General features: G+C 47.1%; 1 protein-coding gene across 3 annotated transcripts; it reads left to right on the top strand.

Annotated features, from left to right (window-relative positions):
• Window positions 1–9,052: 9,052 nt before the first annotated feature.
• LOC121546807 (RBBP8 N-terminal-like protein) lies at window positions 9,053–23,871 on the top strand. Of its 3 annotated transcripts, XM_041858052.2 has the most exons (14): window positions 9,053–9,232; window positions 12,774–12,920; window positions 13,247–13,289; window positions 17,024–17,122; window positions 17,944–18,056; window positions 18,497–18,572; window positions 18,670–18,860; window positions 18,989–19,041; window positions 19,152–19,243; window positions 21,795–22,608; window positions 22,708–22,816; window positions 22,920–22,978; window positions 23,076–23,175; window positions 23,511–23,871. In XM_041858052.2, the coding sequence occupies exons 2-14, from the start codon at window positions 12,854–12,856 to the stop codon at window positions 23,516–23,518; spliced, it is 1,824 nt and encodes a 607-aa protein (XP_041713986.1). In that variant the 5' UTR covers window positions 9,053–9,232; window positions 12,774–12,853; the 3' UTR covers window positions 23,519–23,871. The 3 variants fall into 3 exon arrangements, with proteins under 3 accessions (XP_041713986.1, XP_041713985.1, XP_041713984.1); XM_041858051.2 differs by having other exon boundaries at window positions 17,027–17,122; window positions 23,076–23,871; XM_041858050.2 differs by having other exon boundaries at window positions 23,076–23,871.
• The last annotated feature ends 781 nt before the right edge of the window (window positions 23,872–24,652 follow it).

Below are 24,652 nucleotides of genomic sequence, written 5' to 3'. Positions count from 1 at the left end.
CATTTTATCAGATGAGGCACAGCCTCACTCTGAGGGGAAGCCAGTGCGTCCTGTTTTTTTTTGGGGGGGGGGGGACAGGAAACAGCATGGCACTGACAGGAGGTCCCTGAATAAAGTCAGCACCGGACAAACAACTCAACAAATCAACAAGCATAGAAACATGCCAAGCTATACGTGTTGACTACTGCAGCTTAGGGTTCACATGATGTGATCTTGGAGGGAGAACTCAAAAGGGCATCTACGTTAGGTAAAGGCACTAGCATTGTCGTTACTAACTGCTACCAGCGTGTCCTTGACAAAATCATTGAATCTGCCCATAGTTTGTTTGTGTGTGTGTGTGTGTGTGTGCGTGAGCGTGAATGCATGTGTGTCAGTACTGTAGGCCGTGTCTCTCCTGGCTAATAGAGGCCACTCCAGTGTGTTAATGCTTGTGAAGTGGTACCGGTGGTGAGAGTGTGACTGGCCCCCTTCAGCATAGGTAAACACTACGATCAGCCCTCAGGGAGATATCTCGAGCTCCTACACGAGCACAGCTAAACAGCTACCCAGTGGAAAGGCCAGACAGGGACAACTCTCAAAGGACTGCTAATGCTGTGACAATAGTTTCCAAATCACCGGGGCTTTCCTGGACATTGGATGTTTAAGGTGTACATACACATCAAATTACACTAGGCCCTGTTGTACACTGTAATGTATTTTTCTCTCTCTCTCTCTCTCTCTCTCTCTCTCTCTCTCTCTCTCTCTCTCTCTCTCTCTCTCTCTCTCTCTCTCTCTCTCTCTCTCTCTCTCTCTCTCTCTCTCTCTCTCTCTCTCTCTCTCTCTCTCTCTGTGTGTTCTGTGTTAGGGGGGATAAATCCAGGCTCTCAGGTTGTTTGACGTCCCAGGTTGTTTGACATCCCAGGTTTATTCATCGTGCTGGGTGGCCTTGGACGGGACAGGGAGCTCAGCTCTGTCATGGTGTTTTCTGGCTCAGCTGAGGAGAGGAGCCGTGTTCACACTGCCATGACCTGGATCACTACATTGAAGTCACCTACACACACTGGTCAGTGGGTTGAAAATAAAGAGTAGGGAAGCCAGAAAAGTAGCCTAATGTTTGGGAAAGATTTGGTGACCCTAGTCAAAAAATCCTACAGGATTAGTGATTATTCCAATAGAATCCTACATGATTCTCACAATCCTATAGGATTTTGTATCACCTCTATCAGAATCCTATTGGAATCCTATTGGATTACTTTTTTCCTATTGGAAATAAGAAAAATAAATGAGTATAGAACTTTTGTTTCCAATCAACAAAAATGTTGTAATTGATGTTGTTGTTTTATACTGGAACTACTGACAACAAACTATAATTCAACGGGTTCAATTAAGAAAAACTGTTCTCATAGGATTCTGATAGAGGTAATACAAAATCCTATGGGATTGTGTAAATCCTATAGGATAGTGTTTCCCAACGCTGGTACTCCAGTACCCCCAACAGTACACACTTTTATTGTAAGCCTGGACAAGCACACCTGATTCAACTAGTCAACCAATCATCAAGCCCTCAGACGAGCTGAATGAGGTGTGTTTGTCCAAGTGTGGGCCTCAGATTTTCACTTTATCCCCATATAGTTGCATGGTTGCGGATGTGTTATTAGTGACTGCGGGTGGGTGAACAAACAGCCGACCACTACTACACACGGCCCAGTGGGTTTCCTTGCAAATTAAAATGTGCGCTAGGCAATGCATATAACGACAGTGAGTTCATGGGCTCTTGGTTAGCATTAGCCCTTTTTGCTGATGTCATGTGAAAGGTTTGTAGTAATGAATGGCCAGCAGAGGTTTGGTCGAGTGTTAACTAGCACACCCTAGTGGTGGTTTGCCAACACGTAAGAGAGAAGAGGTGAAAGGTAGAGTACAGTAAACGGCAGTGGTTTCTGGGCTACTCTCTGTGGGTAAACATGGGTACAGGTCAAGCCGACAGACAGACGGACGGACGGACAGACAGAGCACAGTATCAGAGCACCACCTTCTCTCTCCTTTGTGTTTCACACCCACGTCGTCAAGTCTGTGTCCAACCACCTTATCAGTAGATCAACACACTCTCAGAGGAGAGTCTGGGTGGAAGGCAAGGTTTTATTTATATATGCCCTTTAGCAGGTGCTTTTATCCAAAGCGACTAACAGCTATGCATGTGTAGATTGCATGCATATACAGTACCAGTCAAAAGTTTGGACACACCTACTCATTCCAGGGTTTTTCTTTATTTTTACTGTTTTCTACATTGTAGACTAATAGTGAAGACATCACAACTATGAAATAACACATATGGAATCATGTAGTAACCAAAAAAAATTTAAACAAATCAAAATATATGTTATATTTGAGATTCTTCAAAGTAGCCACCCTTTGCCTTGATGACAGCTTTGCACACTCTTGGCATTCTCTCAACCAGCTTCATGAGGTAGTCACCTGGAGTGCATTTCAATTAACAGGTGTGACTTGTTAAAAGTTAATTTGTGGAATTTCTTTCCTTCTTAATGTGTTTCAGGCAATCAGTTGTGTTGTGACAAGGTAGGGTTGGTATACAGAAGATAGCCCTATTTGGTAAAAGACCAAGTCCAAATTATGGCAAGAACAGCTCAAATAAGCAAAGAGAAATGACAGTCCATCATTACTTTAAGACATGAAGGTCAGTCAATACGGAACATTTCAAGAACTTTCCAAGTTTCTTCAAGTGCAGTCGCAAAAACCATCAAGCGCTTTTTTTTTTTTGGGGGTAGATCAGCTTAATATTGCAGATAGATGGTAACTTCCATCAATTTCATTTTCTGCATCACTTCCAGGAAGACCCAGAGTTATCTCTGCTGCAGAGGATAACTTCATTAGAGTTACCAGCCTCAGAAATTGCAGCCCAAATAAATGCTTTACAGAGTTCAAGTAACAGACACATCTCAACATCAACTGTTCAGAGGAGACTGCGTGAATCAGGCCTTCATGGTCGAATTGCTGCAAAGAAACCACTACTAAAGGACACCAATAAGAAGAAGAGACTTGATTAGGCCAAGAAACACGAACATTGAACATTAGACCGGTGAAAATCTGTCCTTTGGTCTGATGAGTCCAAATTTGAGATTTTTGGTTCCAACCGCCGTGTCTTTGTGAGACGCAGAGTAGGTGAACAGATGATCTCTGCATGTGTGGTTCCCACCGTGAAGCATGGAGGAGGAGGTGTGAGGGTGTGTGGGTGCTTTGCTGGTGACACTGTCTATGATTTATTTAGAATTCAAGGCACACTTAACTAGCATGGCTACCACATCATTCTGCAGCGATATGCCATCCCATCTGGTTTGCGCTTATTGGGACTATCGTTTGTTTTTCAACAGGACAATGACCCAACACACCTACAGGCTGTGTAAGGGCTATTTTACCAAGAAGGGGAGTGATGGAGTACTGCATCAGATGACCTGGCCTCCACAATCACCCGACCTCAACCCAATTGAGATGGTTTGGGATGAGTTGGACGGCAGAGTGAAGGAAAAGCAGCCAACAAGTGCTCAGCATATGTAGGAACTCTTTCAAGACGGTTGGAAAATCATTCCAGGTGAAGCTGGTTGAGAGAATGCCAAGACTGCGCAAAGCTGTCATCAAGGCAAAGGGTGGCTACTTTGAAGAATCTCAAATATAAAATATATTTTGATTTGTTTAATACTTTTTTGGTTACTACATGATTACGTATGTGTTATTTCATAGTCATGACATCTTCACAATTATTCTACAATGTAGAAAATAGTACAAAATAAAGAAAAACCCTTGAATGAGTAGGTGTGTCAAAACGTTTGACTGGTACTGTATGTTTACCCCTTTCCAGAAAAGGTCAGAATACCCACTGGGTTACTGGTGAACTGTAGTCTGGGGGAAACCTGGTGTATGTGGACTACACAGGCTCTGTAACCACATCCCATCCCTTTAATCAATATTGGCTGATCACATTTGTTTTCTAACATTGTTCTAAATAGGGTGTTCAGTTCCAGGCTGCAATCAACTCAGAATGACTAACAGTGTCAGTGTAAAGCCTCAGTGGAGATTTATGTTTACTGTTTCCAAAGTGCACCTGACAACTCATGAGTCCAGGCTAACCAGGACTGATTTAAACACACTTGCCCATTAAAGTCCTTGTAGAAAATAGACCTTACTGATAGATTCAAAGGTATCAATGAATCTCCAGAGTGTTCAGTTCTGCACCGAGAGGCATGTTTTCCAACCCCTTGTGCCTGACATAGATGATGTTGCATAAACATTTACCCAGCAGTATTTGACAGGCCCTCTGTGGTGTCTCGTAAATCTACCTTCTCCTCTGATGTCTTATCTATGCCGGGAGACTCTGGATGGGGTGTGTGTGTGTGTTTGTGTGTGTGTGTGTGTGTGTGTGTGTGTGTGTGTGTGTGTGTGTGTGTGTGTGTGTGTGTGTGTGTGTGTGTGTGTGTGTGTGTTCATGAGTGCGTTCATCCATGCATGTGTACGTGCGTTCGTGTGCGCTCTAACCTGTCCAGGGTGGGAAACATTGTCATTTTTACAGCATAGATCGTAAAAGGTAAAGGTCATAGGTGAAAAGTGGAGCCTTACCCCGTTTACCTTCAAGCAAACTAATGTTGCATGAAAATGATGATCATTGACATTGTCAAAGACCATCACTCTGTCCACTGCTATAGTCTATGGAGTAGTGTCACTCCCACCAGTGATTTAAGCTGCGGAGGTGAGCTGGTCTCGGAGGGTGGCTGTCAGACTGGGCATACCTAGCACTGTGATTTGTTCCCTGGTCTGAAGAGAACAAGCCAGGGTTTGTCTGAACCACCAGCCAACCTGCAGATAGAAGAGTTATGGAAATGTTCTTCTATTCATGTCAGATTGTTGTTCTATCTGTATTTTTCTGTATGAATCTCACAAAGGAGTTAGATAGGTGGAAATGACCACAGGATTGATTAGTGTAACTCCTTCACATCCATGTTTACTGCTCTGTGTACTGTAGGTCTAAACCAACTGATCTGAGATCTGGTCCTGGCTGTGTGAATGTTTTAATGACACAAACGCAGGTCAAGGTAATGATCATAAATAACGTGTGAGGGAGAGGACATTCATTTTAGTTTAACATCATAACAGATTTTGAAGACCGCATTGGGTTTCAAATTCCTAGAGGTCACAAATGTTGTACCCCTTCTCAAAATCAGAGAAAGTTGATTCTAGGAACTGATTCAGACAGACTGACAGAGGCAGACAGGCAGACAGAGAGACAGACATAGGCAGACAGGCAGACATAGAGACAGACAGAGGCAGACAGGCAGACAGAGAGACAGACAGAGGCAGACAGGCAGACAGAGAGACAGACAGAGGCAGACAGGCAGACAGAGAGACAGACATACAGAGGCAGACAGGCAGACAGAGAGACAGACAGACGCAGACAGGCAGAAAGGCAGACAGAGGCAGACAGAGACAGACAGAGACAGACAGAGGCAGACAGGCAGACAGAGAGACAGACAGAGGCAGACAGGCAGACAGAGAGACAGACAGAGGCAGACAGAGGCAGACAGGCAGACAGAGGCAGACAGAGGCAGACAGGCAGACAGAGCACTGCATTGCTCTTTGTTGTTTTAGCATAGGAAACCCTTGAGACAGACTCACCCTATAAAGCACACTTATTCTGATATGATTGTGAAGTTGTACCTCTCTGTTTAGTTATGTTACTCATATCCCTCATTGACTCCACGTCCCATTAACCATGAGTATAAGGAAAAGATTCTGTCAAGGTAAAGGTATCAACCGAAGGTACTTCATTTGGAGAGCCACTTCACATTCTATCTTGTGTGTTATCACGGGGAAGAATGTTATCAGGCCCTCATACAGGGTTACAGTGCCGTGAAAAAGTATTTGCCCCCTTTCTGATTTTCTCTATTTCTGCATGTTTTTGATACTGAATGTTATCAGATCTTCAACCAAAACCTTATATTAGATAAACGGAACCTGAGTTTACAAATAACACAAAAAAAGTAATACTCATTTTATTTATTTAATTAACAAAGTTATGCAACACCCAATTCCCCTGTGTGAAAAATGAATTGCCCCCTTACACTCAATAACTGGTTGTGCCACCTTTAGCTGCAATGACTGCAACCAAATGCTTCCTGTAGTTGTTGATCAGTCTCTCACATCGCTGTGGAGGAATTTTGGCCCATGCAGAACTGCTTTAACTCAGCGACATTTGTGGGTTTTCAAGCATGAACTGCTCGTTTCAAGTCCTGCCACAACATCTCAATTGGGATTAGGTCTGGACTTTGACTAGGCCATTCCAAAACTTCAAAATATGTTGCTTTTTAATCATTTTTCATAGGTTTTGGTTGAAGATCTGATAACATTCAGTATCAAAAGCAAAAGTTGAGAAAATCAGAAAGGGGGTAAATACTTTTTCACGGCGCTGAATATATCTGATCAAGTCTTTCTTATAACTCTGACAGTTGGAACTCTGAAAGAAACATCTGACAGTTGGAACTCTGAAAGAAACATCTCACAGTTGGAACTCTGAAAGAAACATCTCACAGTTGGAACTCTGAAAGAAACATCTGACAGTTGGAACTCTGAAAGAAACATCTGACAGTTGGAACTCTGAAAGAAACATCTCACAGTTGGAACTCTGAAAGAAACATCTCACAGTTGGAACTCTGAAAGAAACATCTCACAGTTGGAACTCTGAAAGAAACATCTCACAGTTGGAACTCTGAAAGAAACATCTCACAGTTGGAACTCTGAAAGAAACATCTGACAGTTGGAACTCTGAAAGAAACATCTGACAGTTGGAACTCTGAAAGAAACATCTGACAGTTGGATGTGTGTGCTAGAGAGACAGCCATCAATAGATTGCATGTTTGGCCTATGACCGTTGGATCAGCCTGCACGGGACAAGAGGTAACAGGGTCATTATTCCTGTCCAGGTCAGAAAGAGTAGGCCCATTCACCCACAAACACACACACCTCTTCCCGAGTGGTGCAGTGGTCTAAGGCACTGCATCTCAGTGCTAGAGGCGTCACTACAGACCCTGGTTTGATTCCAGGCTGTATCACAATCCGGCTGTGATTGTGAGTCCCATATATCAGCGCACAATTGGCCCAGCGTTGGCCGGGGTAGGTCGTCGTTGTAAATAAGAATTTGTTCTTAACTGACTTGCCTAGTTAAATAAAAAATTAAAGGCTTTATTGGCATGGGAAACATATGTTAACATTGCCAAAGCAAGTGAAATAGATAATAAACAAAAGTGAAATAAACAATAATAAAAAAAAATGAACAGTAAACATTACACTCACAGAAGTTCCAGAAGAATAAAGACATTTCTCTCTCTCTCTCTCTCTCTCTCTCTCTCTCTCTCTCTCTCTCTCTCTCTCTCTCTCTCTCTCTCTCTCTCTCACTCTGTCTGTTCTGTGTAAAGAGGTCAGACTGGGACCTCTAGTGGAGAGTTGAAGTGTTGTGCCTCGCTCACTGGACTCTGACAGCTTTGTGTCCATTATCAGAGATTAGCTGCAAATCACAGACATCAATCAGTTCAATATCTAGTTTTGATTTACATTTGATTGAGTTGTTAACTAACGTGAATTCAAAGTGAAATCAACAAAAACATTTACCATCTAATTAGATTCAGGGTAAAGGTTAAAGAAAGACAACAATTCCCAAAATGTATTTATGTTGATGACTTTTTGCAAATCCAATCAGTTTTTCGACGTTGATTCCAACGTCATTACATATGATTTTTTTGTTGGTGTTGAAATGACGTGGAAACGACATTAATTCAACCAGTTTTCAACCAGGGTTTTAATCATTCCTCTCAGTCTCTCATAGAGTTCCTGTGTGTCTGCAGTATCCATCAGGGTGGAGACAGACTGACAAACGGAGGGCCGGACAGATTGAAAGGTTTAGTTGTTCAACCCGTTCTGTCCAGTGTTCAGGAAGTTCAGTAATCAGGTAAACTCTCTATGGTTTTGTGGCCCAGCAGCATTGTTGGGCTAAGTGAAAGGGGTGTGATTGTGTCCGCTATCATATTCCCATTTCATAAAACACACATAGCTGCTGTTGTCCTATGGTCCAACCTCATGTCACAACCCAACCCCCACGTTTAAACCTCATGACCCCAGCCACAGTCAAGTCAGTTGACTTGACACAATATCACAGAATTTCTCATGATATTGCTTTCACAGCGAGCAAAGTGACGTGTTATTTCCCATCAGAAATGTATATCCTAATAGCGATCACTGCAATTGTGTCTGCCGATGTTTTATCACACGATTCTGATTCATAGTACATCTCAAGTAGAGCTAGGAGGGGGAAACTGGATAATTGTGTCCGCAGTCCACCCCATTTGTAACTATAGGAGTAATAACTGGTATGATAACGAAACATTTGGAGAAATGCCCAATCAGCATGCACGTATCTAAAACCTCAAAATACCTTTTCCACCTTCAGAGCAAGTCTGCTAATCCTCTCAAATTATAAGATTACTTGATACGGTTACCTCTCAAGTAGAAAAAGTAATACAAATCATTATTTATTTAGTTGTATTCTATAGTCACTCAATCATAACTCCATGTTTATAGACCCTGATGTCATTTTGAGTTTTTTTATTGTATATATTTTTTTTATCTCTGCCTCTTTTACGTCTGAAATGTAAGAGTGAAAAGTTTATTGCATGGCACTGTGTGTTTGAGTTTCCCTATTGCCTCTCTCTGCTCTCTGGTTTTAATAAATCTGGTTGGTCCGGTTTTTGCAGGATTTCTGCAGAACCGGAATATCCAGGGAGAACTGGCCTGGGCATCCGTGTTTGTGTTCTCTGGGACTGCTCCGACCTGTTTCCCTGAGGTGGAGATGGGGGAGGGGTGGGAGGTGGGGGGGGTTCAGGCTCTCTTTCTCCTCTCTCTCTCTCTCTCTCTCTCTCTCTCTCTCTCTCTCTCTCTCTCTCTCTCTCTCTCTCTCTCTCTCTCTCTCTCTCTCTCTCTCTCTCTCTCACTCTCTCTCTCTCTCTCTCTATTGCTCTATCCATCTCTGTCTCTGGCACTGAACAACCAGCTCTCCAGGGCTAAGGAGGAGAAGGATTCTCATTCTGATCGGAGCAGAAGGGACAGACTGCGAGTTATTGACAGACAGAAGGATAGACAGACAGACAGACAGACAGACAGACAGACGGAGTGACGGGTCCCTGGTGGGACCTGGGAAGAGGTGAGTGTGCCTGCTGACAGTGTGTGGTGGGGAGCTAGGGCCTGTGAGGTTGGGATGGGTTGGTGGGTGGGCCGGTGGCAGTAGGCAAGCTGGGCAGGAGAGCCTATTCATTAGCATATGGGAAAGGACTGTTTCCTTATGTGTTCTTCTCATTCATTCCTCATTAGAAATGGAGAAACGAGAATAAATAGAGAATGGATGGAAATTAGGATTTATCTGTATGATGAAGGACAGGACGATATTACATTGCATTATTTACAGGACAAACTGCCACTTCTATATATTTATGGTTAATGTTATCTTCTTCCTAATTGCATCTTGCATTGATTGAACCATACACGCAGAGGTCACACTCCTTTCTAAAACACAACATGTTTTTTGAATAACAAAATAGTGTAGTGAAGTGTGCATCGTTCACATTGAATTTGTCAGATGATGGGAAAATGGTTTGTGGATTAACAGCTTGATTGATGGATTAACGGTGAGCTAATGATCTGTGTGTTCGTTGGGGCAGAGTAGGTGACAGAACATGAAGGGAACAGTTAGGTACTGTACTCTGTGCACTTTCCACAGAGCACCGATATTAACATGTTGTGACAATAACCTACTGTTGGGTCTATGTCTATTTCCCAACACCATGTTGTACAGGATTGCAGGATTAAAGGGGCAATCTGGGATTTGTACATCCATTTTTGACTATTTAAAACTGGGTTAACTATCATTTTGATCTCATGGAGGTCCTTGCATCAATAGCTCTGTCGATGAATATAAGCAGGGGTGCAACTTTCACTGGGGACGGGGGGACGGGGGACGGGGGGACATGTAATAATAATAATTATGCCCCCCGCACTTCTAAAACCAAAGTTGCGCCCCTGAATATAAGAATAGTTATCTTCCCCATCCCCAACTGTTTTTCGATTCCTGGATTTCCCTTTTAATGGCAGGAACCATATAACTGAATCTATATATCTATTTCTATAGAAAATGTAGCCTTGTCACCTGCTGTCGTTGACTATGTGTCTGTCATTGTCTCATTTTGGCCAATGCGTTCCAAATCTTTGATGGATCAGGCTTCATTCACACGGTGTACAGAAGGCTGTAGTTTTAAATGTGTCTCACAGATAACTCCTCCCTGTCTCCTTTCACACGACAGCCTCCTCTAACTGTCTTGAGCTCTGCAACTCCTACTTTGTTTTCAAACATAATTCTGCAGTCCACAGCTACACAGCTAATTAGTACACATTTCTGCTCTAGAGGTGTACATACATTTAGACCTGTGGGATAGATACAGCACAGGTACATTGATTTGGATACGAGTAATTCAGGCCTATTGATCTGTGAACTCTGAAAAATGGGTAAATTATTGATAACTGAAAATGGACCTTTACCTAGATCAATTTTTGTAAAAAGCCCAATGTGTGATATATACAATATGCAATGTATGTAATACGTGTGTATGTTAAAGTTTGAACTGAGAGCTTGTTAGGCAACACTCTGTCAGCAGGGAAATACAGACCGTTGGACAGACAGGTCTTCTCTTGCTTTGCTGCAACATTTGGGACAGTTAGACAACGTATCCCAACATGCTGGCTCTGAGAACGGCTCTGATCAAAAATGCTTAATAGTGCTTAGTGTGTGTCGACACACCCTCACGCATCTCCCCTTTTACTGGGATTCAAACAGAGACAAAAGACATAGAAAGAAATAGAGAAGAAGAAAGCCTAAGTCAAAAATAAATATTTTAGTTTATATTATTGTGTGACTTCAGAGTTGTTCCCGCTTCAATTTCTCAAAAACAGCTACACAAGCCCTCTGAATGTCCGTGGAATAGTCAACTGCACAGCTCCTCACAGAACCTACTGTCCTGCTCCTCTATAGATGTTATAGTCTACTGTCCTGCTCCTCTATAGATGTTATAGTCTACTGTCCTGCTCCTCTATAGATGTTATAGTCTACTGTACTGCTCCTCTATAGATGTTATAGTCTACTGTACTGCTCCTCTATAGATGTTATAGTCTACTGTCCTGCTCCTCTATAGATGTTATAGTCTACTGTCCTGCTCCTCTATAGATGTTATAGTCTACTGTACTGCTCCTCTATAGATGTTATAGTCTACTGTACTGCTCCTCTATAGATGTTATAGTCTACTGTCCTGCTCCTCTATAGATGTTATAGTCTACTGTCCTGCTCCTCTATAGATGTTATAGTCTACTGTACTGCTCCTCTATAGATGTTATAGTCTACTGTCCTGCTCCTCTATAGATGTTATAGTCTACTGTACTGCTCCTCTATAGATGTTATAGTCTACTGTACTGCTCCTCTATAGATGTTATAGTCTACTGTCCTGCTCCTCTATAGATGTTATAGTCTACTGTACTGCTCCTCTATAGATGTTATAGTCTACTGTCCTGCTCCTCTATAGATGTTATAGTCTACTGTACTGCTCCTCTATAGATGTTATAGTCTACTGTCCTGCTCCTCTATAGATGTTATAGTCTACTGTCCTGCTCCTCTATAGATGTTATAGTCTACTGTACTGCCCCTCTATAGATGTTATAGTCTACTGTACTGCTCCTCTATAGATGTTATAGTCTACTGTCCTGCTCCTCTATAGATGTTATAGTCTACTGTCCTGCTCCTCTATAGATGTTATAGTCTACTGTCCTGCTCCTCTCATACATGTTATGTTTCATGGTCTAATTGTAAGGATACCACATGACAGGACTGCGGTGTCAATTTACAGCAAATTATGGAGATTTCATCAAGAATGTTCCCTATTCTATGATTTATATGTAGACCTCTAGAACATTGGAGAGGGAAGTCTACCAACATGTCTTGATGATTCTCTCACTCACTCACTCACTCACTCACTCACTCACTCACTCACTCACTCACTCACTCACTCACTCACTCACTGTCAAGGGTGCTGAAGGTGGGTGTGGTGCAGGAATCAAGCGCAGGATGCAGAAACTAAGTCCAAAAGACTTTAGTGAAAATATACACGTAGTACACGAGCCCAACAAGCCCGGAGGCGAAATAAAGGCGCACTAACATGTGGGAAAAACCTCTCCAAAACAACGGAGGGAAACACGTAGCTCAGAACACCAAACAGAAGAGCAATCACACACAACACCTGACACACACAACGAGAACTAAATAGGACACTAATGAGGACTAACTAGACACAGGTGTACAACATCAAGACAAAACCAAACGAACATGAAACATAGATCGGTGGCAGCTAGTACTCCGGGGACGACGACCGCCGAAACCTGCCCGAACAAGGAGGAGGAGCAGCCTCGGCCGAAACCGTGACACTCACTCACTCACTCACTCACTCACTCACTCACTCACTCACTCACTCTTTCTCACACACACACACATACACACAGACCGTGAAAGAACGTATCATTTCCAATATCTCTGCATAAGTTTGCCTCCTATTTGTGCAGGGCAAGGCCATAACGGCTGCTGTGCTCTGGCGTGCTCTTATGGAAACCTGAACCTACAGTAATCTGCTGTGGTTGGTTTTCTTCCCCAGTTGAGGACATTGCTGCAGTGGATGACGGCTGAGAGAGAGGGGTCCTGTGTAAAAGTAAACTGCGACAGCACAGTGTTTCCATGGCTCTGGAGGGTTTCAACGACCTCCTCCACAAACTGAGGGAAACCCACGACCGAGAGGTCCATAGTGAGTAATCAATCCTCCTACAGTGTCAGTGTTGCTGATACTCTGAGATATGAGTGTGGTACCACACAAGACAACACTATAGAATGAATATTCTAACATGATCTATCTATTTATCAATCTCTCTCTCTCTCTCTCTCTCTCTCTCTCTCTCTCTCTCTCTCTCTCTCTCTCTCTCTCTCTCTCTCTCTCTCTCTCTCTCTCTCTCTCTCTCTCTCTCTCTCTCTCTCTCTCTCTCTCTCTCTCTCTCTCTCTCTCTCTCTCTCTCTCTCTCTCTCTCTCTCTCTCTCTCTCTCTCTCTCTCTCTCTCTCTCTCTCTCTCTGTGTAGAATGGCATGAGACATTTCAGGAGCTAACCAATAAAAAGAGCTGGTGAGTAAATGCTGAGTCCATTTCAAAACACATTGCTAAAGGGTTATATATTGATATGTGGAAGATGTAGTGGTACCAGGTGGTGAAGGTAGACAACAACACCTCTGTCACATTTATCCTCAACACGGGGGCCCCACAGGGGTGCGTGCTCAGCCCCCTCCTGCACTCCTTGCATGGCCACGTACGTCTCTAACTCAATCATCAAGTTTGCTGATGACACAACAGTGGTAGGCCTGATTACCAACAACGATGAGACAGACTACAGGGAGGAGGTGAGAGCCCTGGCGGAGTGGTGGCAGGAAAATAACTGCTCCCTCAAAGTCAACAAAACGAAGGAGCTGATCGTGGACTACAGGAGACAGCAGAGGGAACACGCCCACATCCACATCGCCGCAGTGGAGAGGGTTAAAAGCTTAAAGTTCCTCGGCATGCACATCACTGAGGACCTAAAATGGTCCCTACATACCGACAGTGTGGTGAAGAAGGCGCAACATGGCCTCCCGAGTGGTGCAGCGGTCTAAGGCACTGCATAACAGTGCTTGAGGCGACGCTACAGACCCGGGTTCGATCCCAGGCTGTATCACAACCGGCCGTCAGTGGGAGTCACATAGGGTCAGGGGAGGGTTTGGCCGGGGGAGCTTTACTTGGCTCATTGCGATCTAGCGACTTCTTGTGGTGGGCCGGGCACCTGCAGGCTGACTTATGTTGTCAGTTGAACAGTGTTTCCTCCGACACATTGGTGCAGCTGGCTTACGGGTTAAGTGGGCGGGTGTTATGGAGCGCAGTTTAGTGGGTCATGTTTCGGAGGACGCAAGACTTGACCTTCGCCTCTCCTGAGCCTGTTGAGGAGTTGCAGCGATGAGACAAGATTGAAAAAGGGTGTAAAATACAAAAAAATGTATATATATATATAACTCAGGAGACTGAAGAAATCTGTCTTGGCCCCTAAGACCCTCACGAACTTCTACAGATACACCATTGAGAGCATCCTGTCGGGCACAACAGCATGGCTCTCCAGAGGGTGACGCGGTCAGCCCAACGCACCATTGGGTGCACACTGTCTGCCCTCCAGGACACCTACAGCACCCGGGGGTCACAGGAAGGCCACGAAGATCATCAAGGACCTCAGCCACCCGAGCCACGGCCTGTTCACCCCGCTGCCACCCAGAAGGCGGGTACAGGTGCATCAAAGCTGGGACCGAAAGACTAATAAACAGCTTCTATCTCCAGGCCGTCAGACTGTTAAACAGTCACCACTAGCTGGCCTCTGCCCAGTACCCCTCCAGGCCGTCAGACTGTTAAACAGTCACCACTAGCTGGCCTCTGCCCAGTACCCCTCCAGGCCGTCAGACTGTTAAACAGTCACCACTAGCTGGCCTCCGCCCAGTACCCCTCCAGGCCGTCAGACTGTTAAACAGTCACCACTAGCTGGCCTCCGCCCAGTACCCCTCCAGGCCGTCAGACTGTTAAACACTCACCACTAGCTGGCCTCTGCCCAGTACCCCTCCAGGCCGTCAGACTGTTAAACACTCACCACTAGCTGGCCTCTGCCCAGTACCCCTCCAGGCCGTCAGACTGTTAAACAGTCACCACTAGCTGGCCTCTGCCCAGTACCCCTCCAGGCCGTCAGACTGTTAAACAGTCACCACTAGCTGGCCTCTGCCCAGTACCCCTCCAGGCCGTCAGACTGTTAAACAGTCACCACTAGCTGGCCTCTGCCCAGTACCCCTCCAGGCCGTCAGACTGTTAAACAGTCACCACTAGCTGGCCTCCGCCCAGTACCCCTCCAGGCCGTCAGACTGTTAAACAGTCACCACTAGCTGGCCTCCGCCCAGTACCCCTCCAGGCCGTCAGACTGTTAAACAGTCACCACTAGCTGGCCTCTGCCCAGTACCCCTCCAGGCCGTCAGACTGTTAAACAGTCACCACTAGCTGGCCTCTGCCCAGTACCCCTCCAGGCCGTCAGACTGTTAAACACTCACCACTAGCTGGCCTCTGCCCAGTACCCCTCCAGGCCGTCAGACTGTTAAACACTCACCACTAGCTGGCCTCTGCCCAGTACCCCTCCAGGCCGTCAGACTGTTAAACAGTCACCACTAGCTGGCCTCTGCCCAGTACCCCTCCAGGCCGTCAGACTGTTAAACAGTCACCACTAGCTGGCCTCTGCCCAGTACCCCTCCAGGCCGTCAGACTGTTAAACAGTCACCACTAGCTGGCCTCCGCCCAGTACCCCTCCAGGCCGTCAGACTGTTAAACAGTCACCACTAGCTGGCCTCCGCCCAGTACCCCTCCAGGCCGTCAGACTGTTAAACAGTCACCACTAGCTGGCCTCTGCCCAGTACCCCTCCAGGCCATCAGACTGTTAAACAGTCACCACTAGCTGGCCTCCGCCCAGTACCCCTCCAGGCCGTCAGACTGTTAAACAGTCACCACTAGCTGGCCTCTGCCCAGTACCCCTCCAGGCCGTCAGACTGTTAAACAGTCACCACTAGCTGGCCTCCGCCCAGTACCCCTCCAGGCCGTCAGACTGTTAAACAGTCACCACTAGCTGGCCTTTGCCCAGTACCCCTCCAGGCCGTCAGACTGTTAAACAGTCACCACTAGCTGGCCTCTGCCCAGTACCCCTCCAGGCCGTCAGACTGTTAAACAGTCACCACTAGCTGGCCTCTGCCCAGTACCCCTCCAGGCCGTCAGACTGTTAAACAGTCACCACTAGCTGGCCTCCGCCCAGTACCCCTCCAGGCCGTCAGGCTGTTAAACAGTCACCACTAGCTGGCCTCCGCCCAGTACCCCTCCAGGCCGTCAGACTGTTAAACAGTCACCACTAGCTGGCCTCCGCCCAGTACCCCTCCAGGCCGTCAGACTGTTAAACAGTCACCACTAGCTGGCCTCTGCCCAGTACCCCCCCAGGCCGTCAGACTGTTAAACAGTCACCACTAGCTGGCCTCTGCCCAGTACCCCTCCAGGCCGTCAGACTGTTAAACAGTCACCACTAGCTGGCCTCCGCCCAGTACCCCTCCAGGCCGTCAGACTGTTAAACAGTCACCACTAGCTGGCCTCTGCCCAGTACCCCTCCAGGCCGTCAGTCTGTTAAACAGTCACCACTAGCTGGCCTCTGCCCAGTACCCCTCCAGGCCGTCAGACTGTTAAACAGTCACCACTAGCTGGCCTCCGCCCAGTACCCCTCCAGGCCGTCAGACTGTTAAACAGTCACCACTAGCTGGCCTCCGCCCAGTACACCTCCAGGCCGTCAGACTGTTAAACAGTCACCACTAGCTGGCCTCTGCCCAGTACCCCTCCAGGCCGTCAGACTGTTAAACAGTCACCACTAGCCGGCCTCCGCCCAGTACACCTCCAGGCCGTCAGACTGTTAAACAGTCACCACTAGCTGGCCTCTGCCCAGTACCCTGCCCTGAAACTTAGTCACTGTTACTAGCCGGCTACCACCCGGTACTCTACCCTGCACCTTAGAGACTGCTGCCGTATGTACATAGGGGAACACTGGTTACTTTAATAATGTTTACATAGCTCGTTCTGATATTTCTTAATTCCTTTCTCTTTTTACTTTTTGGATCGTGTGTGTATTGTTGTGTATTGCTACGTATTACTGCACTGTTGGCGCTAGAAACACAAGCGTGTATGCGACCAATAAACTTTGATTTGATTTACTAAAGGGTGATATGTTGATATGTGGGAGATGTAGTGATTAGTAGTTCTTGGTGTGGTCGTCTAAGTAGTGATACAAAGCGAATGGAGGAGCTATTCAACAGGAACCAACAGCTGAGAGAGCAGCAGAGGCTACTCACAGACAACATCAAACAGCTGGAAAACAGGTGGGTGGGAGTGCACTGTATGGGCATGTAGCAATGTGTCTGTGTGTGTTTTGGGTATTTTATGTGGCTCAGTTGGTGAAGCATGGCACTTGTAAAGCCATAATTGTGGGTTCGATTCCCGGGACCACCCATATGTAAAATGTATGCACGCATGACTGTCTGTGGCTTTGGATAAAAGCGCCTGCTAAATGACATATATACATATATATTATATAATTATAGTATTATATTATTTTTAGTGTGTCTTTGTGTATGCTGTTTTAAAGTAACTGTCCAGTGAAAATCTCACTTTTAAAAGTTCATATTCTGTTAACTCATACCCAAATAATGTTGCTGACTCGTCTTCTACTCGTATTTGTAGCCAACGCATAAATTGGAGAATAAAACACTTTAAAAAGGCCACCTCAAACTTGTATCTCAAACAGGCCATTTAAAGAATGCTTGCAATTATTATAGTTTTTTACTCTGCATTGTTGATAAAGGGCTCGTGAATAAACATTTCACGGTAAAGTCTACACCTGTTACATTCGGTGCATGTGACAAATAAAATTTGATTTGATTGGATATTTCCTCATAGAGAATGATGTCATCCTGCCTCATTGGCTGAGCTGGCCAATCAGCGGTCTACTCGTATCAACATATTTAATGACCGGTATACGCCCACACCATTTCCAACCATTTTTTAAACATATTTTAATTACCTTTTTGTTTTTAGGAAAAGTATTTCACTCAAGTATTTCACTGGACAGTTACTTTAACACCGGTGTGCCTCTAGCTCAATGTGTGTCAGTGTTTGACCCCCGCTGACCTCTGTGCTGTAGGTTGAGGGCGGGGCTGTGTGACAGGTGTACTGTGACTCAGGATGTGGCCAAGCGTCGGCAGCAGGAGTATGAAACCGCTCAGATCCAGAGCCTCCATCACATCGCCATCCTGGGTAGCTAACAGCTAACACATCACATCAACCCCATCCAGAGTGCGAATTATACCGTGACATCTAGGGGATCTCTATTCTTTTTTTTGACGGGACCTCCTTTGTGACCCAAAAATGTTTATGGACCTAATTATAGAGTTGTTGCTTAACGGTATGTTTAAAAAAAAATTGGGGGGAAAAACCAGTCATGATATTTTCATCTTATTGTCAAACAAACCACTCCAAAAAAAGTTCTGTGCATCTTCGTCCCCTCCAAAATAATTCCAGCATCCAAACAGAGAACTGTGTACTAGCACTACTGATGATTGGAAAGAGACTCTGGGGTCCCCTTCGCCACATGCCTCTCAAGCATTGTGCAAAGATCCAACTATGCTCCCTGTTTTGTAGCTACAGTGCAGTACTTTAACATTAGCCATGGCCTGGGGGTATTTTTTATTTTGTAGCTGGAGAGATGAACACAATGAAAAAGGAGAACCAGAGGCTGCGAGAGGAAGTCCGGCGTCTGAGAGGGGCACTAGAGTAAGTTATGTATTTCTTACTACATGTGAGTCTGTGTTTTTGATTACCTGTGATTTTATCTTGAGTGTTGGGAGCGTAAACATACTTGTCATTTCAGAGGTCAGAGTGGACATTCCTCCTCCCAGGATGCAACTCCAGAGGTCAGACAGTCTGCTGACCTTTCACCTTCTGCTATGCCACACATCCCTACAGCCATCAGGTCTATTAACCAGCCACCAGTGGGCGCCACTGCAGGGCTGTCCATAGTGAAGACTGAGACGGACCACAGCCTTTATTTTGGAGCTGACGGTGAGAGGAAAGAAAATACTTTTCGTCGTGAACCTAAAGGATTTACAGTCATTTAATGATAACTCATCATCATCATCACCAGTATAATCATCAGGATTTATTTTCTTCTTGTCTTTTTGAGAAAACAGAGACAGCACCTGAACGTAGACACGTGAGGGGATGGAATGGAAAACAATCCTTTGTAAACAATTTTGTTTGTCTATAAGAAATCGTTAACTAAAAATATCTATCAATATATCACAGGTCAAAATGTCCTCTCTCAGCTACCGTCTCTCTTTTTATCTCACACAGGTATCCCATAAGCCCCTATCCATGTCCAATCCCATCCCATCAGCATCGAGGCCAGAGCACAGTACAGCCAGAGGCAACACTGGGCAGAAGAGGTGAGCAAGTGAGGCAATAACAGCAAATAGAGAAAAGAGAAACACATTCACATTCAAAATGTTCCTCTCCTCTCTTACCTCTCTTTCTCCTCTTCCCCTATCCCTCCCTTCTCTTCCTCCTCTTTCCCCTCTTCCTCATCCCTCTCTTCCCTTCCCTCTCTTCTCTTCCCCCATCCCTCTCTTCTCATCCCTCTCCTCTCTTCCCTCTCTTTCCCCTCTTCCCTCTCCTCTCTTCCCTCTCTCCTCTTCCCCCATCCCTCTCCTCTCTTCCCTCTCTCCTCTTCCCCCATCCCTCTCCTCTCTTCCCTCTCTCCTCTTCCCCCATCCCTCTCCTCTCCTCCCTCTCTCCTCTTCCCCCATCCCTCTCCTCTCTTCCCTCTCTCCTCTTCCCCCATCCCTCTCCTCTCTTCCCTCTCTCCTCTCCCCCCATCCCTCTCCTCCCTCTCTCCTCTTCCCCCATCCCTCTCCTCTCCTCCCTCTCTCCTCTTCCCCATCCCTCTCCTCTCCTCCCTCTCTCCTCTTCCCCCATCCCTCTCCTCCCTCTCTCCTCTTCCCCCCATCCCTCTCCTCTCTTCCCCCATCCCTCTCCTCTCTTCCCTCTCTCCTCTTCCCCATCCCTCTCCCCTCTTCCCCCATCCCTCTCCTCTCTTCCCTCTCCTCTCTTCCCTCTCCTCTCTTCCCTCTCGTTCCCCTCTTCCCCATCCCTCTCTTCCCTCTCTCCTCTTCCCCCATCCCTCTCCTCTCTTCCCTCTCTCCTCTTCCCCCATCCCTCTCCTCTCTTCCCTCTCCTCTCTTCCCTCTCCTTTCCTCCCTCTCTCCTCTTCCCCATCCCTCTCCTCTCTTCCCCATCCCTCTCCTCTCTTCCCTCTCTCCTCTCCCCCCATCCCTCTCCTCTCCTCCCTCTCTCCTCTTCCCCATCCCTCTCCTCTCCTCCCTCTCTCCTCTTCCCCCCATCCCTCTCCTCTCTTCCCTCTCTCCTCTTCCCCCATCCCTCTCTTCCCTCTCCTCTCTTCCCTCTCTCCTCTTCCCCCTTCCCTCTCCTCTCTTCCCTCTCTCCTCTTCCCCATCCCTCTCTTCCCTCTCCTCTCTTCCCTCTCTTCTCTTCCCCATCCCTCTCTTCCCTCTCCTCTCTTCCCTCTCTTCTCTCCTCTTCCCCCATCCCTCTCCTCTCTTCCCTCTCTCCTCTTCCCCCATCCCTCTCTTCCCTCTCCTCTCTTCCCTCTCTTCTCTTCCCCCATCCCTCTCTTCCCTCTCCTCTCTTCCCTCTCTTCTCTTCTCTTCCCCCTTCCCTCTCCTCTCTTCCCTCTCCTCTCTTCCCCTCTCGTTCCCCTCTTCCCCATCCCTCTCTTCCCTCTCTCCTCTTCCCCCATCCCTCTCCTCTCTTCCCTCTCTCCTCTTCCCCATCCCTCTCCTCTCCTCCCTCTCTCCTCTTCCCCATCCCTCTCCTCTCTTCCCTCTCTCCTCTTCCCTCTCTCCTCTTCCCTCTCTTCTCTTCCCCCATCCCTCTCTTCCCTCTCCTCTCTTCCCTCTCTTCTCTTCTCTTCCCCCATCCCTCTCCTCTCTTCCCTCTCTCCTCTTCCCTCTCTCCTCTTCCCTCTCTTCTCTTCCCCCATCCCTCTCTTCCCTCTCCTCTCTTCTCTTCTCTTCCCCCATCCCTCTCCCCCCATCCCTCTCCTCTCCTCCCTCTCTTCTCTTCCCCAATCCCTCTCCTCTCTTCCCTCTCTCCTCTTCCCCCATCCCTCTCCTCTCTTCCCTCTCTCCTCTTCCCCCATCCCTCTCTTCCCTCTCCTCTCCTCCCTCTCTCCTCTTCCCCCATCCCTCTCTTCCCTCTCCTCTCTTCCCTCTCTCCTCTTCCCCCATCCCTCTCTTCCCTCTCCTCTCTTCCCTCTCTCCTCTTCCCCCATCCCTCTCTTCCCTCTCTCCTCTTCCCCCATCCCTCTCCTCTCTTCCCTCTCTCCTCTTCCCCCATCCCTCTCCTCTCTTCCCTCTCTCCTCTTCCCCCATCCCTCTCTTCCCTCTCCTCTCTTCCCTCTCCTCTCTTCCCTCTCCTCTCTTCCCTCTCCTCTCTTCCCTCTCTCCTCTTCCCCCATCCCTCTCCTCTCTTCCCTCTCTCCTCTTCCCCCATCCCTCTCCTCTCCTCCCTCTCTCCTCTCCCCCCATCCCTCTCCTCTCTTCCCTCTCTCCTCTTCCCCATCCCTCTCCTCTCTTCCCTCTCTCCTCTTCCCCCATCCCTCTCTTCCCTCTCCCCTCTCCTCTCTTCCCTCTCTCCTCTTCCCCATCCCTCTCCTCTCTTCCCTCTCTCCTCTTCCCCCATCCCTCTCCTCTCTTCCCTCTCTCCTCTCCCCCATCCCTCTCCTCTCTTCCCTCTCTCCTCTTCCCCCATCCCTCTCCTCTCTTCCCTCTCTCCTCTTCCCCCATCCCTCTCTTCCCTCTCCTCTCTTCCCTCTCTTCTCTTCCCCCATCCCTCTCTTCCCTCTCCTCTCTTCCCTCTCTTCTCTTCTCTTCCCCCATCCCTCTCTCCTCTTCCCTCTCCTCTCTCCTCTCCTCTTAGAGCCCATAGTGTGGAATTGGTTGGCCAGCAGCGCTCCCCTGTCGCTCCCTCCATTCCCCACCACCTGCTTTTCCAAAAGAACAACCCTCTCCCTTCATCCTCCTCCTCATCCTCCTCATCCACCTCTTCCTCTCTACCTGGAGATGGGAAGCACAGCCGTCACCTGGTCCATGCTCCGTTCCCCTACCGGCCGCGCCCCATCAAGAGTACCCGTCTCTCCCTCCCCTGGCCCATGCCGGAGCACTCCGACTGGGTCACCCTGGCCACCTCTGTGGACGAGTGCTTGGTGTCCCACCCCAACCCTAACCCTAACCCCAACCTTCCACACTTCCCCAACCTCCAGACCTTGGTCCAGCAGAGCAGCAGCACTGGGCAAGCCTGGCCCAAGCCCAGCCACCCTCACCAAGCCAGCCTGACTAGGAGTTTGTCAGCTGAGCATGGGGAGAGACCAACAGCATGGGTCCAGGACCATGACATGCGGGAGGCGCCGCTCTCATGGAGGGAGGTGGTTGTGCAGCCAGAGAGGGTGTTTGGGGAGTGTCTGAAAGAGGCTGACGCTCCTCTGGACCTGTCTGATCTTGGGAGGTCCAAAAGCAGTAAGTCACTACAGGACAGCAAGCCCAGCCCCAAGCTGCAGGACGTAGAAGGACAGACATCTAACAGGGCCACCAGGACAGACTCCTCGCCACAGAGCCAGGCCTGTCCCCCCTCTTCCTCATCCTCCTCTTCCTCCCCACCTGCTCTTCCCTCATCCTCCTCTTCTACACGTCCCACCAGCCAACAGAGGCAAAGCCCCAGCAACCACAACCTCAAGGTGCTCTACTGGAGCCTGCATATATCAATTAGCATGTGAAATAGACATACCATACACACATGTGATTTAGTCATGTAATATGTCTAACCCCATCCACAGGAGGAAGAGCAGTCAGAGAAGGAGGAAGCTGAGGGGAAAATAGATCAAAGGACAGGAAAGGACTCTGAGGACAGGAAAGTCCCTGTTCTGACCATCTCACTGCGTCCAGGTACAGGACATCACGACAAAGCTATGTGTACAGGTACAAGGGCATGTACAGGTGTGTCCATGCGTGTGTTAATATGTTCATTGATGTTTATCTGTCATTACAGTGGTGCTCCTTGAGGCTCTGAATTCTGGATTGCAGAAGCAACTTTTCTCCAACGGCAAGGCAAGCGTCTACTCTCCCTATATGTTCACAGTGTATAAACTGAAACTGATCTGAGGTCATTTACAGTTAGTGTCATGTCATTGTTGGACATTTACAGTCAGGGAGCAGCTCAGACCACCAGGAAGTGGAGGGCAGTCTGTCTGAGTCTGTGACAAGCCAGAGATCAAAGAGGACTGGGCTGGACACAGACAAAGAGGGTAAGGATGGAAAGAGAGAGAGAGAGAGAGAAGCTGAGACAGAGCTGCATTTCCTGACAAAATGTCAAAAATATAAAGCAATTAGAGTTTCATTTCGACAAATTTGAAACCATCATTGAAGGTTTTCAAGACCTCTATGATGAGAAAAGGCTACCCATCCTGTTGGGGGAGGACGCAGAGAGCTGTGAGTTGGCATAAGTGTCAGTAGATTGTGTCACTTTCACAGGAAATGTCCCTCTCTTAAGAAGAGAGAGAGAAAGAACGGATGGGGTAGTGAAACAAAAAAAAAACACACTGACACATAAAGCCCATTTTTGTTGTGCCTCTTCCCTTAGCCATTTAAGAAAGAGGAACAAGGCATTGTGGTCCCCCGGAGGACCTCTGTCAGCTGTGTTCCACCCTGACTGCAACGGTGATGATGCCCTCACTGGGACTGGAACAGTGCCAAAGACTTCCATCTGACTGTCGTCCTTAGGGTTCTAGCTAGTGGGCTTCATGAATTTCAATGGAATAACCTTGATAGTGACTAACTAGATAATAGCCTTGTGATCAATACTAAATACTCCTCCAACTGATAAAGAATGTCTTTCACACTGACTTCCCAGCATTGCTGTCGTCTCTGAAGGCCACACAGGGGGAGTCATTCTGCTACGGTTCTCTCTCTCTCTCTCTCTCTCTCTCTCTCTCTCTCTCTCTCTCTCTCTCTCTCTCTCTCTCTCTCTCTCTCTCTCTCTCTCTCTCTCTCTCTCTCTCTCTCTCTCTCTCTCTCTCTCTCTCTCTCTCTCTCTCTCTCTCTCTCTCTCTCTCTCTCTCTCTCTCTCTCTCTCTCTCTCTCTCTCTCTCTCTCTCTCTCTCTCTCTCTCTCTCTCTCTCTCTCTCTCTCTCTCTCTCTCTCTCTCTCTCTCTCTCTCTCTCTCTCTCTCTCTCTCTCTCTCTCTCTCTCTCTCTCTCTCTCTGTGTATGTATGTATGTATCCTTCCTGGCAGAACTGTCTCTCCAGTCTTGCTATTTTTGTTACAACTTCCACCCGCTCACCCAAATGACCCCGCCCCAAAAACAAATAAAAAAACAAAATGTTATCCTTCCTCTTTTTGGTTTTCAGAAAGCACATATTAAGCAAGTCTTAACTTTCCACTTGCGGCTGCTACACACTTTGTGTTAATGTGGTGGAGTAATGTAGGGTGTAGGGGGTATGAAAGGGGAACAACACCCATAGCTTTGAGGCCATTATGAACTCTCTCATTGATCTCTGCTGTTTCACTAATGTTATCCAAGTCCATTGTGTTCATGGTCAGTGGACAACATGTGAACTTAGTGCAGCCGAGTGTTTCAGAGTGCTCTTCTCTACCATGTTGACTCTGTGTACAAATCTGTTGTATTCAATTTATATGACTTTGAAATATTATATGCTTATGCTTTCTTTTTGTAATGAAGGTTAAGAATATTCAAGCGCTTAGACACTGGCTATTAAATAAAT

This window comes from Coregonus clupeaformis, chromosome 30 (genome assembly GCF_020615455.1).
Source record: "Coregonus clupeaformis isolate EN_2021a chromosome 30, ASM2061545v1, whole genome shotgun sequence".
Classification (NCBI taxonomy): domain Eukaryota; kingdom Metazoa; phylum Chordata; class Actinopteri; order Salmoniformes; family Salmonidae; genus Coregonus; species Coregonus clupeaformis.
The sequence above is the reverse complement of the archived record's forward strand: the minus strand, read 5'-3'. Positions and strand labels throughout refer to the sequence as shown.